This window comes from Typopeltis vanoorti, chromosome 16, assembly GCF_054136105.1.
Source record: "Typopeltis vanoorti isolate ZY-2024b chromosome 16, IOZ_Tvanoo_1.0, whole genome shotgun sequence".
NCBI lineage: Eukaryota > Metazoa > Arthropoda > Arachnida > Uropygi > Thelyphonidae > Typopeltis > Typopeltis vanoorti.
In genome coordinates, this window is record NC_143564.1 from 3318938 (window position 1) to 3334259 (window position 15322).

General features: G+C 36.0%; 1 protein-coding gene across 1 annotated transcript in view; it reads left to right on the plus strand.

Moving 5' to 3' along the window:
- Tnpo-SR (transportin 3) overlaps positions 1 to 15322 on the plus strand; it is a 605621-nt gene that overhangs the window by 419839 nt on the left and 170460 nt on the right. Inside the window, exon 19 of the mRNA XM_090405918.1 lies at positions 9776 to 9977. Within this exon, the coding sequence (XP_090262044.1) occupies positions 9776 to 9977 (202 nt within the window). The remainder of the gene's footprint in view (positions 1 to 9775; positions 9978 to 15322) is intronic.

Sequence of the window (15322 nt, forward strand, 5' to 3'; positions counted from 1 at the left end):
AAGTAATTCTCACCAGTCTTGGAAGCCTGTATTCTCCATTCCATGTTAAATTCCCATAAATCCCCTAAGTAAGCCATGGTTTGCTAAAAGATGGGCCAATGCTGTACAAATTGAAGACCTAAGCATAATTATCAAGAATGCCACCTTCCCTCACTGCATATGAAAGCTCAAAACAGATGGAAGAAAATTATCAACATATCAAAAACTGATTTCCAAAGAGCCAAAAGCAAGAAACCTGTATTATGTCCAAATGACAGTTGTGCCTTTTGGTTTCTTTTTGTCCAACAACTACTCCCAATGCTGATGACTCTATTGTTTGGGTCCCCAAGAGAAAAAGCCAATCTTCTAGCATCATACTTCTCTTCAAAAGCATGCATAAATGACTTCAGTGAATGCTCACCAACCATTCCAAACACCTTTCATAGTGGATATTGAGCATTAACTCAATACATACTATGACCTTTCATCAGAAAGTGATCAGAAAAATCCTGTCTAAATTAGACACCAAAAAGTCTCCTGGTTTTGACTGTATCCCTCCTGTTCTGAAGTATTCCAGAGTTGTGCTCCAGAGTTGATTCCTGTTTGGTATTACGTTTTATTTGTTCTTTTATTCCTCTAGTATCTGCCCTACACCCTGGAAACTAACTCATGTACTCATTTAAAACTAACCCATTCCTAAGAAGGTTGATAAATCTTTACAACCAGACTACTACCGAACCTCTCTCTCACACCTCAGTCCTCTGCAGATTAATGGAGAGAACCATCAGCACCAAACTTCTATGCTACCTTGAAGATACTCAACTAATAAATGAAAGCCAGTATGGATTCTACCAGTGCTGATCAACAGGGAATCTGCTAGCCTGTGTCATCCACCTCGATATGGTGGATGACACAGACACTCTTCCATAGTACTATAGAAGAGTTTTCAGAAACCAAAGTGGTTGCACTTTATATCTCTAGTGCTATCTATGTAGATCCCATCATTTGGTCTGTCCCATGATTTCTACAGCTGAAGATTGCAAGTTTTTCACTGGATGTACATTGCATGTAATGATGGATGGTTCTCTGTCATCTAAATATGAAACTGATGCTAGGGTCGCACAAGATTCTGTTTCTCACCCATCCACCCTCTTCCTTCTGTATATAGCCAAACTGGTTGGCTGAGTGGATAGCATATCCACTCTTCAGCCAAGAGGCTGTGGGTTCGAATCCTGCCAAGGGCATGGATGTTTGTGATTGTCCTACTAACCAATTATCATATGTACTTCTGTGACCTGCGTCCTTGTGCAGTATGACCTTTAATGTCCTTGCAGCATAAAAAATCAAAAAAAAAAAAAGAAAATTTTATATATATATAATGGCCTGCTCCAGTTGACCACCAATCCAATACACAGTTTCACTAATGACAGCTCACTACACTTCTCCTCACTTAGCACACCTTGCATCACAACTTATGGAACGAGAACCTCTGCAGCCATAAATTCTGATCTCCTTACCATTCTTCAGTGGACCTTGAAAAACCTTGTTAGTTTCATTGCAAGCAAAAAAACACACTTTTACCTCATTTCCCACAAAAAGAACCATAATCTCCCAGCTTTACCTTTCCACAACCAGATCTCTAGGCATGATTTAATTTTCTCTCCTTGTATCATCCTGACATCAAGCCTATTTTGTCATAAGTACATTACTGCCTTTGATTCCTTGGCATCTCAAAAATGAGGACCCCTATTTTACTCAAGGCATTTCTCTACCTCCGAACAGCTGTTAACCTTGTACAAATTACAAATCTGCTTTCACATTTGGGGCAGTCGATCCTAGAGGTCTCTAAAAATAGTCAGTACAGTATAGAAGAGAACAATCAGACTGATGAATGACTCATAATGTGACCATCTCACACCAACTGCTTTTGCACAGGCATTGAGTATCTGTTGCAGTCATCTTTTATCAATATTTTCATGACAAATGTTTGTCAGAACTATCATCAATAATTCTGACTATTTTTAACAAATCCATTTAAATGGTGCAGCTGCCACCAATCATGCTTTCACAGTCCAACTCATAACCCATAGAACAAGTTTCTCCTCATTCTCTTTCATTTCTGCTGCTATACTCTAGAACAGCCACCCTCCTATATGTTACTCAAGGAATACAGTGTACTGGCCTTCAAATCCAATAATAATATCCGTATCCATTGGATAATAATATCCAATAATAATAATCAAATCCATATTAATGATATTGGGATTAGTTTAACTAGTGATATGCAGCTGATCAAGGCCTCATATGGATTATTGTGTGCAGATTTGGTCACTGGGTTTTTATGGGAATGAGGATATGTTGGAAATGGTCCAGAGAAGATTCACAAAGGTTATCAGTGGTATTTGGAATATGAAGACAGATTAAAAGAATGTAAATTGCAATGCCTCGTGAATAGGAGGATGTGATTTAGACATATAAGCCAGTCAGGGGTTGTTATCAGGTTGACATGGAAGAGATTTTTCATAGAATGAGAGGGGGGAGGGCATAGAACAAGAGACCATCGCTGGAAACTGTATGAAGAGGGTGTGAGCAGAGGAATGAGGAGAAGTTTCTTTGCGTGGAGATTGGTTGGTGAGTGGAATGCATTGCCTTAGTGTGTTGTGAATGTAGAGACACACTGAATCATTTTAAGGCACGGTTGGATGAGCATTGTTTGCAATAGTATGCACTTCCCATGATGAGTTTCTGACTCCATGGAGGTCGGATGTTAATAGTAATAATAAAGTTTTACTCTTTACTCATATCCCTTCCCATACATAGTACTAACGTACTGTAGGTTGACCAACCAGCCTCTGGTCTAACATAAAAAATAAATAAATAATAATAAAGTGTTTTCTTTCTAACCATGATTCTGAGATTCAAAATTTAAAATTGGTTTGAACGTAGTCCTGTATATAGCTAGCCTAATGTTTTGACTAATACTCTCTTACTCTGTATAAATTTATTCAGTTAACTTCCTACCACATTAGCTTTACTAATTCTGTTGTCCATTTTTGGATTTAATTTCCCGTCCTCTCTGAAATAGAAATGTTTTCAGTGTTTCTGCTTATTACATAATTCTTGGCATTTTATTGCTTATTTTATACCAAAATTATTACAGCAGTTATTAAATTAAATTAAACAAAACTCATACATTAGTTAATCCTTCAGACTTGTGTTAGATTTCTTTGAGAATGTAACATCATCTGCAGAAAGCAGAGAGCCGAGTTGAATATTTCCAATATTGATATCATGCATTATGCATGTGGCACTACCTTACCCCCAGTCCTGAAGATATTTTCAGGCACACACTTTGTTTGCTTACACTTGGATAAAGGATTGAACTAAATTTATTATGCAACTTTCCTTCATAATGTGATCCATATCGATGAGGAATAATGGTGGAGATGATGTGAACCTTTGCCTCATACATGATTTTATATTAAATCTCCTTCAATTTGAACTGCTGACTGACAGCTCAAATGTAGACTATGTATTATGTCCCATTTACACCATATAACTAGCAATTTGAACAGCTTTTCTCTTGGCACCTTGTTATAAGCCTTTTCCATATATTTACATATTTCTCAGCTATTTGCCTTAAAGTGAATATCTGATCCTTCCAATCTGAATGTAGCCTGAACCCAGCTGCTGCTTTTCTTGGTTGCTCTTCCACAGTTTTCTTAGCTTTTCCTCAAAGTATCTTTCATTAAATTTTACCTTAAACACTATAGTGAAATTTCTCTTTAATTCTTGCATTCATTTTAATTTCTCTTTTTAATAGATAGGTAATATGAGCTCTATTCCAATCATCTGGAATTGAAACCTGTAATTAGGCCACCTGATATAGCGAGTGTAAAACATTTACACCTCCATATTTGAGCATTTCTGTTTAGATATCTTTTACTCCATCTGCATTCCCACATTTCAGGTTTTTGATCTCATGTATTGATCTGTACTCCTGATTACATTCCTCTGAGGTATTTTCTGTCTGCTTGTTTCTTTTATCAGTCTTTCAAAGTATGTACTCCAGGTATCCAGAATATTTTCAGTTTTCATGTCATCTTTATCATCTTTAATTCCTTTTACATTACTCTTTCCTCCATTTTTAGATTTTTTCAATAGTCTGCAGAATGTTTTGTCACCTTCCTGATATTTATTTTCTGTTTTCTTATCAAAATCTTTCTGAAACTTTTATGTAGCTAGTTTAACACAATAATTTTTCTTATATTTTTCTCTGTATATGCTCTCAGAGTACATGCTTGACTTACTTGCAAGAACTTTTGATATGCTTCTCTCTTTTTTTTTTTTGAGTGCTCCTTTAACTTCCTGAGTCTGGTTTTGCATGTTTTTCTAGCTGAATCAGTCAATGTTTTCTTCAGGTCTGCAAATGAATCTCCAATGTTTGGTTCTTGTTTTCAAACTTGAATCTATAGTTTACTTGTGAAAGCTACTCAACTTTAATCCTTTTTAAAATGTTCATATATATTCATATATGAATATAATGTTCATATATAATTATTTTCAATGTATTATTCTACTGAAAACTAAATGGTAGTCACTTCCTATTTCAAATCAACTATACTCTTGTCATGAACTAGCATGAAGACATTGCTATCAACAACAGCATGGTCATATATAAGACTTTTCTTTTGTATTCTTTCCATGTGAATTTTTGAACAACTTTATGTTCTAATATTATGTTTATAATTATTAGTGCATGTCCTGGACAGAAATATAACAGTTACTTGCCATTATTATTAGCTTTGCTCTTTTTGCCAAATTTTCTAGAATACACCTATATATGTCTGATAATCCACCCTGGTTGGTGATGTGGTTAGCATACCTGATTGAAGATCAGGTATGCTAACCACATGGTAAGTGTCTTGAAACAGTTCCATGCTTAGTCTCTAGAGCAGGATTTCTGGACTGTAAAAAAAAAAAATAATAATAATAAATAAATATAAAAACTTCAAAAAAAAAAAATATATATATATATACAGGGTGTTCGGGATAAATTTGACAGTTTCGTAAGGAAAAAGAAAATCTTCTTTGTATCTATTAAATTTAATGAATTGACAAAAAAACATTACAGGCAGAGTTAATTACAATACTATCAACAAGGTTTACTCAAAATAACCACCATTAGCATCGATCACAGCTTCAATTCTGCTTCGGAACCTCGAACAAGCTGATGCTACAGTCTCCCTGGGAAGGGCCGCAAAAACTGTTTTAATTTTATCCATTAACTGGGCTTTTGTATTACTGGAAGTGCGATTGGTGTCTTTTTCAACTGCGCCCCATACAAAATAATCCATGGGGTTAAGGTCTGGGGAGTTTGGAGGCCAAACATTTGGACTGGTGAAGTCGTAGAAATTTTCAGACAACCATTTTTGACTTTTCCCAGAGGTGTGGCAAGGGGCCGAATCCTGCTGCCATACATACGGCCTACCATTGGCTACCCTTGTTATCCAGGGCTTGACTACAGTTAGCAACTCCACGAACAAAGCCCGAATTCCAATGCCAGGGTTCTTCAACACCTGTTCCTGCAGATTTGCGAGGAATTCTGCTGTACGAACGCAATCAGATCGTCTGCTAGGGATCTTTCTTCTTGCTACATCCTCGTAGTCACCATTGCAAGTCTCTAGTTCATGCCTGATTGTTTTTACTGTATTCAGGGAGCATTGGGCAGCAGTCGTAATATCCTTATTTTGATGGCGGGCACGAATCATCATGATACAAGTTATTCTCTTCCATGATTCAGGTGGGTTCCAGCTATCCATCCTTTCTGACATCTTGTATATGAATGAAGAAGGGTCCAAACTTTTAAATGAAAAGAAGTGTGTGTTAATACATGTAACTTACGGAAAAATATAATTAATTATAAATATGTCAAATTTATCCCGAACACCCTGTATATACAGGAATACCTCGATTATCGCGGTTATTGTTGCCACGAAAAATACTGCAATAATCGAATCCGCGATAATCAGGATAAATAATGTGTGTAAATTGGGTGATCGTTGCCAAGGCTTTTTCAACTCTATTAATTAAATTTTATATATGAAATAAAAAATGGAGGTTCATTTAGAAAACAAGATTATTCTTTGATCTTTATTTATATATAAGGAGTACATACAATTATTCTTTCTTGGATAAAAATTGGTGTAGAGTTGTCTGGTGGAATTTTTTCTTTCTTTTTTCTTCGTATAGAACTCAGTAGCAACAGATGGAATTTTCAATTTCTTGACGAACTTTCACTCGAGATTAGGATTGCCGTTCAAGATTTATTTTTCTTTAAAATTTTCAACAATTCTAAACATTTCATCCATTTCTTTGAGGGTAAATTCCTTCGGTGCCACGTCAATTTGTTCGTCATTATCATCGATTTGAGCATCGTAAGCATGTTCTCTCTCGAGGTTAATTAGGTCTTCATCATCTAGCTCCTTATCATGTGACTGAAGCAGGTCCTGAACATCACTGTTTTCAATTTCTTTTAGTCCTAGATCGAAGCCAAGCTTAGTTATGTCATTGATAACACTGGTTACTTCATTTTCAAATCCTTTAAAATCATTTGCCACGCCGCTCTCAGGTTGCTAGACGTTATTCTCAATGCAATTTTTGATATTGAATGCCTTCCAGAATTCTGTCAAAGTCATAGCTTCATCTCCTGTAGTCTTTTCTATTGCTTGTGAAAAAGTTCTTTGTAGGTAATATGCCTTAAAAGATGCGATTACACCTTGATCCATTGACTGAATGGTGGAAGTGGTATTAGGTGGTAAATAAATAACTTTTACGTTTTCGTGCAAATCATTCAGTGCTGTTGGATGACTAGGTGCATTATCTAATATCAACAAGATTTTAAAATCAAGATTTAATGATTTGCAGTACCTTTCAGCTTCAGGACAAAAACAGTTTTTAAACCAATCCTCAAAAATAGTTTTTGTCATCCAAGCTTTTCTATTGACTCTCCAATGAACAGGAAGAAAAATTTTATCTAAACTTCTAAGCGGGCGAGGATTTTGTGAACAATAAATAAAGAGAGGCTTCATCTTGTAATCTCCAGAAGCATTGCCACATAGTAAAAGTGTTACACGCTCCTTCGAAACTTTGTAGCCAGGCTGTGATTTTTCATTTTTTGTTAAATATGTTTTAGTGGACATTTTTTTCCATAATAAGCCTGTTTCATCAGTATTAAATATCTGATCATCGGTATAATTTCCTTCTTCAATGATCTGTTACAATTCACCAGGAAAACTAGCTGCCGCTTTTTCATCGGCACTTGCAATTTCACCTTGTACACGAACACTATGAATGCTCGATCGCTTTTTGAACCGATCAAACCACCCTGAACTTGCAGAGAAAGTTTCTTCCACTACTGATGCCAAATCATTTTCGCTTTCTAATTGTTTTATTTTTAAAGTTTCAAACAAATTCAATGCTTTTGTTTTTATAGTCATTTGACTAAGAGGTTACAATATTCTATCCACACTGGCAATAGCGTTTCCATTTCAATCATAAGATGGCTTCTGTTTATCGTAGCTGTAGACTTGATATCATCCTTGTTTCTTTTAGCATTCATTGTAGGGGTAAATAAGAAGAGAAATAAATATCCACATGTACTTCAGGCAAAGGCGGACAGCTACTGGTCAGTGGTGAGCAAGCATTGTCAGGTAAAAACAAAGCACTACAAGAGAGCGATACCTGGAGAGTGGCGACTCGAACTGGTTGCATATGTAGTGAGCTACATCTTGCAGCCGCAATAATTCAAATTTGGAGGGCAGTAATTGGAATTTTGATATCAAATTATAAGCCGCGATAAATCTAGAATCGTGATAATTGAGATATTCCTGTATATATAATAAGAATAAAAAATCCTTAGCCCAGCCATGGTACCAATGTATCATAGGTTTGCAGAAAAACCTATCAAGAGGTGAGAGATACATAAAAGAAAAAAATAATACTAATTTTCCTACTCTGCCATTCACCTCATGATTTTGATAATCTCCAACAGGAACCAACTTTTTGTATCAACTGCTTCCTCTAATGGCTCAAAAAATTCCTCCACTTCTTTCTTAGTAGATCCTTCTGTGAAACCATAGGCACCAATGTCTCATTTTCTAATTTCCCATTTTTGATGTTTGTCCATAGCACTCTACTTGATATTGCCTACCATTCAAGAAAATTATCTTCGAATTTAGTGTTGGTAACTATAGGTACTCCTTCTTTTCCCTGATCACTATTGCCTGAATGCATGTTTATATGCTATAATTTTATATGTTTCTTAGAAGAATCTCACCTGATTTTATCTTCGTTGTTTTGACAGCTCTTATTATGTCGACCTGGTCTCCAGTTCTTCTAACACCTTTGTTGATGCATCTTATATTGATGATGTTGAGTTGGAGTTTGTTCCAGTAGCTTACTTTTGATTCTTTCTGGTTCCCTACTGAAAATTGCGTGAGCCTTGTTTAACTAGGCAATACCTTTAGGTGTTGCATAATTATTTTATTGCACCCAATAAGAATACACTTATTGGGTTCTTTCCAGCCCATCCTCATTTGTTCATTAGCCAAGAAGATGCCTACTAGTAGGGTGCACCACAAGAAGGTGAGGATTGGACAATAAGTCAGAAGCCTTGGTCAGTTCACATTTCTTAAAAGGCTATGTTTATCTGACTTTGATCCTTAAGCAATTCCACATGCACACACACACACACACATACATATATATATATATAGAGAGAGAGAGTTGAAAGGTTTTTTAACTTGGTTATAGGTTATACTATAAATTAAAGATGTCAAGAAATTATTTTCTTGGTTTAATCCTTTATCCAAGTGCATGCAAACAAAGTTTGCATGTAAAGTCACTTCACAACTGGAATACTTGGATAGTGGTTAATGACTTCACATCAATTGACTTAGTATCCTATAATGCAATGTACATATCCTTACAGACATGTATAATTCTATGCATTATAGGAAGGGTCACTACCCCAGACCGGTTTCGACCTTTATTGAGATTTATCAATGTCTAATCCAGAGTATTTTAGTAAGAAGGTGTGACATTGGGTTTACTTGCTTCCTGGGGAGTAGAGAAGCATGCTGAGGCTTGTGTCCTGGAGTGATTCAGGTCAATAGTAATGAGTTTAGTAGTGATCCTTTAGAATCACTCAGTGAGATTTAGAGTGATTTTGTAGATCACTCAGAGTTTTTGGAGAGGTATCCCCTATGCTTAAACATACCTCAATAAAGGTTGCATCTATGTGGTGGCCCTTCCCATAATGCATATAATTATAAACGTCCATAAGGATATGTGCATTGCATTATGGAATACTAAGGCAATTAATGTGAAGTCTATCCGCTATATACAAGTAGCTCAGTTTTGAAGTGACTTCACTCGCAAAGTTTGTTTGCATGCTCTTGGATAAAGGATTAAACCAAGAATATAATTTCTTGGCATTTTTAATTTATATATGGAATTACTTATGTCTCTGAAATAAAATAATATTAACTTAGAAATTAAGCTAGAAACACACATCTGTTTGAGTGCATATGAAAATACCCTGTTTTTCCATCATTTGAAAAAATAAAGTTTGTTGACTGCCACTCTGCTGACAAGAATGAGAGGTATATTGTTAGTAATGCATCTATGTACTGTTTAATGCATGGTAGTCGTTCAGAAATTATATTAAAATTATCATTTTAATTATAGAATTTAACAGTAATGATATTGTTTTATTTATTTATTTTCATTATAGGCATACCACAGCTACTACCAGCAATGGGGAAATCCATCCCTGTCAACCAGTAATTGAAGAACTGTGGCCTGTTTTATCTCAGACATGTAATAAATATCAAGCTGATGTTAGAATTATTGAACGATGCTGTCGCTGTATAAGATTTGCTGTAAGGTGTGTTGGTAAACATTCAGCATCCCTTTTGGAACCATTGGTTACGCAGGTTTGTATTTGTTCTAATACAAAATACATTTAGTGTTGTTCTAATACCTATGTTATATAAAGAATAACTCCAAAACCATACACCAAATACCAACTAGGGTTTATGAAATATATATTCTTTCAAGCAGGAAGAACTTGGTGATGGAATATAGGCAACTAAATACCGAAGCTCCATCTCCACATCACCTCATTCGATTTTCGTTGAAGTATTAGTCCAAATAGCCAATTAAATCTCTCTCTAATTGTCTCTATTTTTGTCAATTCTGTGTATATTCTCAAAAAAAAAAAAAAAAAAATTGTGTATACAGTAGACTCTCGACTATCCGGCCTAATGTGGTGGAAGGGCAGGCCGAATAACACAAAAGCTGGATAGGCCAGAGTTCTAGCCCTACCTTTTCACACAGATGTGAAAAGGTGGGCCTAAGATGAAAGAGTCAAAACTTACAGTTTTAGTTTTTGAAAAAGTCCTTGATAGAAGACTGCTTCACCCTTTTAGCCCTCTTCTATGACGCAATGTCTCTCCACTTCCGCAAGCAGATGATATCAGCTGGCGTCGCTTCCTCCTGCTCACTAATGTACTGCAGCACTGCCTCAATCGTCTTGAACCCTTTTGAATGTGGGATTAGATTTTTCCTGTCATCTAAGGATGCCTCCTCCTCTTCTTCTTCCTCCTGTGTCACCATTTGCACAATATTGTTGTCAGTTATTTCATCAACTTCGTCGTTTGACATCCATTCTGTAATGTCCTCTGCATTGACATCGCCACAGCTCGGTACATTTTTGAGCAATGAAACAAGTTTATCGTTTTCATCTTCCACTTTGGTTTCACACACGGGTTCAAGGTTGAAATGTCCACTTTCATGGTCCAAAAGAATTTTCCAAGACTTTACAAGTGATATGTTTCAAATCTCTTTACTAACAATTTACTAACGTAACCAGGAACAGTGGCAAACGTATTCCGCACTTGTGGACATCCGGTACAAACTGGCAAAGTGGGGAAATCCGCACTTTGCATGTCTCAGCTTGTGTTATGCATATGGCACGTAGAAAGATTGTAGCAGACGCCCGCTTGCTGATGCATTCTTGAAAACAGACTCATTAATTGAAAATGCACTAATCGAATATAATAACCTATGGGAAAATGTATGATTCGTTCCTCAAATTTCTTTTTTGACTCTTAATTTTTTTTATAAAAGAATTAGGGTATGTCTTAGGGTCTATCTAAAGGAAAACCATTAAGCTGAAAGACAATTAAACATATTCAGAATATAAATTTATTATTCTACTTCTTAACAAAGAATTGAGCTAACGTAGTTTGGCGGGCATTTTGTTTCTTTTTTTCATACAACCGACGGTATGGCTCTATTGCCTCTTCTACTCTTCTGCAAATTTTACTGCTTCTCTCTTCATCAGGGTCGGCCTCTAAGCATTGCTGCTTAAAAACTTCGATTGTGCAAAAAATATTTTCAAATTGTTTCTATGAAATCTCTTTTGGCTGACTATCAGTGGTTAAATTTCCTTCATATTCTTCGGGATCTTCCCACTGTGCATCTAAATTTAGCAGGTCGGAATCACTCAATTCTTCAGCATGAAATTTAATTAACTCTTAGATGTTATCATTGAAGGGGGGGGAAGAAATGAAGGACGTACGAATTGGGTGCCAACATGCGAAATCACATGCTTTATAGATAAAACTTCCCAACTGTTATACAAGCAAAATAGTTACCACTTTAAAAACTACAATGATCATAAAAGAGAAGTTAATTTTCTGACGTGTAATAATAAACAACTCATCCCAGAAGACAGATTGATTACCCTATTATCGGAATGGATTCTCCTTTTTGTGATATGTGCAGAAGTGTCGAAGGGTCTCAAATCTGTGGGCGTACTATAGCAAACGACATAAATTTTGGTGGCAAAAATTTGGAACATAGTGTACATGGAAGTAGTGTAGTATGCCATTAAAAATAACTTTGTAAAATGTTTTAAATCGGTAACTAAATTATTTCATTCTGGTGAGTGATTTTTTAAAATAGTTAGCCATAAACATGCATAGATGGAAAATTTTTAAAATCTGTAACATTTATTTTTAAGATGTACAGGGTGTTCGGGATAAATTTGACATATTTATAATTAATTATATTTTTCCGTAAGTTACATGTATTAACACACACTTCTCTTCATTTAAAAGTTTGGACCCTTCTTCATTCATATACAAGATGTCAGAAAGGATGGATAGCTGGAACCCACCTGAATCATGGAAGAGAATAACTTGTATCATGATGATTCGTGCCCGCCATCAAAATAAGGATATTACGACTGCTGCCCAATGCTCCCTGAATACAGTAAAAACAATCAGGCATGAACTAGAGACTTGCAATGGTGACTACGAGGATGTAGCAAGAAGAAAGATCCCTAGCAGACGATCTGATTGCGTTCGTACAGCAGAATTCCTCGCAAATCTGCAGGAACAGGTGTTGAAGAACCCTGGCATTGGAATTCGGGCTTTGTTCGTGGAGTTGCTAACTGTAGTCAAGCCCTGGATAACAAGGGTAGCCAATGGTAGGCCGTATGTATGGCAGCAGGATTCGGCCCCTTGCCACACCTCTGGGAAAAGTCAAAAATGGTTGTCTGAAAATTTCTACGACTTCACCAGTCCAAATGTTTGGCCTCCAAACTCCCCAGACCTTAACCCCATGGATTATTTTGTATGGGGCGCAGTTGAAAAAGACACCAATCGCACTTCCAGTAATACAAAAGCCCAGTTAATGGATAAAATTAAAACAGTTTTTGCGGCCCTTCCCAGGGAGACTGTAGCATCAGCTTGTTCGAGGTTCCGAAGCAGAATTGAAGCTGTGATCGATGCTAATGGTGGTTATTTTGAGTAAATCTTGTTGATAGTATTGTAATTAACTGTGCCTGTAATGTTTTTTTGTCAATTCATTAAATTTAATAGATACAAAGAAGATTTTCTTTTTCCTTACGAAACTGTCAAATTTATCCCGAACACCCTGTATATAGGCGCACTAATCTAATTTTGGTATCAAAAAATGACGCATTAATCGAATAATTACTGTATATATACACACGCACATACCATTAATGAGACTAACTATTCACATTTATTTGAATTAGACAAGAAAAATAGTTCATTTTAATACGAAATGTTCACTATAATGAATTTCGTAAAATAAAATATTGACCACTCCCACTCTTGGCATATAATAAATACATAAGAAGGTATTGATATTCAGTTGGTTAACTATAGCTTTTTGACCCTATTGCACAACCAGCTTTTGCTGGTTTATTGGGATCGTCTATTCCCCCCTTCCCCATTAATTTGTCTTTAATTCCTTCCCATGTATTAAAGAATTTCTTGTATTGGCAGCAGGCAGTACTGAATCATTTTAAACTTTGAATGTACTCCTGTCCATTCTGCTTCTCTCCTTTCTTATATTAAATCCATTTTATTATTATTGCATGTTAAGTATCTTCACAATTAGGCTACTTGTATATGGAGGCTAATGACTTCAAATTAATTGCCTTAGTATCTCATAATGCAAAGTATATCCTTTTGGGTGTGCATAATGCTATACATTATGAAAAAGGCCACTATCCAGACCAGTTTTGACCTTTATTGAGGTCTCATCAGTGGGAACCATACTCAGAATAGATACCAAAGCTAAAGTAATGCAGAAGTCATATATTTTTTGTATACAAGTAGTGAAAAGGTGTAACACCTTTCATAACATTATACGTATGTGAAAGGATGTATATATTAAGGCAATTAATGTGAAGTCATTAGCCTCTATATACAAGTTTGTGCGTGAAGATACTTCATGCACAAACATTGTTTGTTTACACTTGGATAAAGGTTTAACTAGAATATAATTTGTCATCTTTAATTTAATTTATAATCAAGTGAAAAAGCTTTCGTCAACTAGCTCTAATCCATTATTGTTTGCTTATGTACTTTTTCATATTATTGTTTTGTATGCTTCATATGTGAGTCTGCATGATTAGCCTAGTGGCTTTGTGCTTCGCAACGATATGCCTGGGGAATGAGTGTCCTAGGTTCGATTCCCGTTGAAGACGTGAGGAACTTGAGGATCTTCCTCAAGCATAGCCAAGTTAGCCGGTCTTGGTCTTGGGCAGTAGGGTTTTTTCCGCCAGTTTATCTGGCGTTTTTCATCCCGCAAGCAGGCAAACCAGCCCCGTGAACATATGCTTCTACAGTCAAAAATATATCCTTCCCCAGCGGCAGACTAGGTGACAGGTCGGTTGGGAGTGGTACTAACAAGTAGTCGCATCTAAGTAACACGTGGACCCTGCATAGGAAGCGGGAATAACACGTAGTGAAAGAAGATGCTTCGTATGTGGCTCTTGTCATTCCTTTGCGTTCCATTGTCAGTGTACAATTTCCTTTGTATTCTGTTTTCTGCTTTACTGACCTTGGGTACAATTTGTTTCCAACATATTTGAGCGGCCAATCTTGGGTCACTCATATATGTTGTGGCCTAAGATTGGCATTGGTTAAACTTGGTCAGAGTCAGATGCAGTAACTGAAATTAAATGTAAGAAGTATAGTATTTTTAGGAGGGACAGAAGAGATTGGGGTTGGGGGGGGGGGTTTACTACTAATAATATTAGATGATTTGATTTGGTGAGGATAGAAACTCAAGAAAGCAATAATAATAATAATAATAATGTCCCACATGGCATTAAGTTTGAGGGTATCTGGCATGAAGTGGTGGCTGACATGATGAAATATATAGTGAGATAACTTGCCAAACAATTAATGTCTTATGTTAATTAATATGATGATGTATTGTACACCTGGTAGTTTAGTTGCTAGGGATGATGAAATATATCACCAAATTAACCCTGATGAGCACTGAACGAGTAATCATTATGGGTGACAAATTATCCACAATTTTTTGGATAATTAATTGGATAATAGAGAAAACTCATAAGAATAAAAGAGAATTTGTTGAGCTGTTTTGAGACAACTTTCTCAGGCAGCATGTGAAAGAGGGAACTAGAGGTCAAAGAGCATCAGATTTTAATCATAGTGTCAGAAACAGTCACATTCAGAATGTAACTGTTTTTGCCATCATGATCATGCAGTACTGACCTGAGAAGTAGCAAACAATATTTGGCTATTCCAATTAGGACAGACTGTGCTGAACAACAAAGCTAGAAATTATGACAGACTTACTGGCTTACCATTATACCTAAATATTTGACAACTGCTGAAAATAACTGGATATTTGAGTGCAATGAATATTTGTTAAGTTTTGATTGGAAAGACCAGATGAAAACCATTTTTTTTTAGTTGTAATTTGG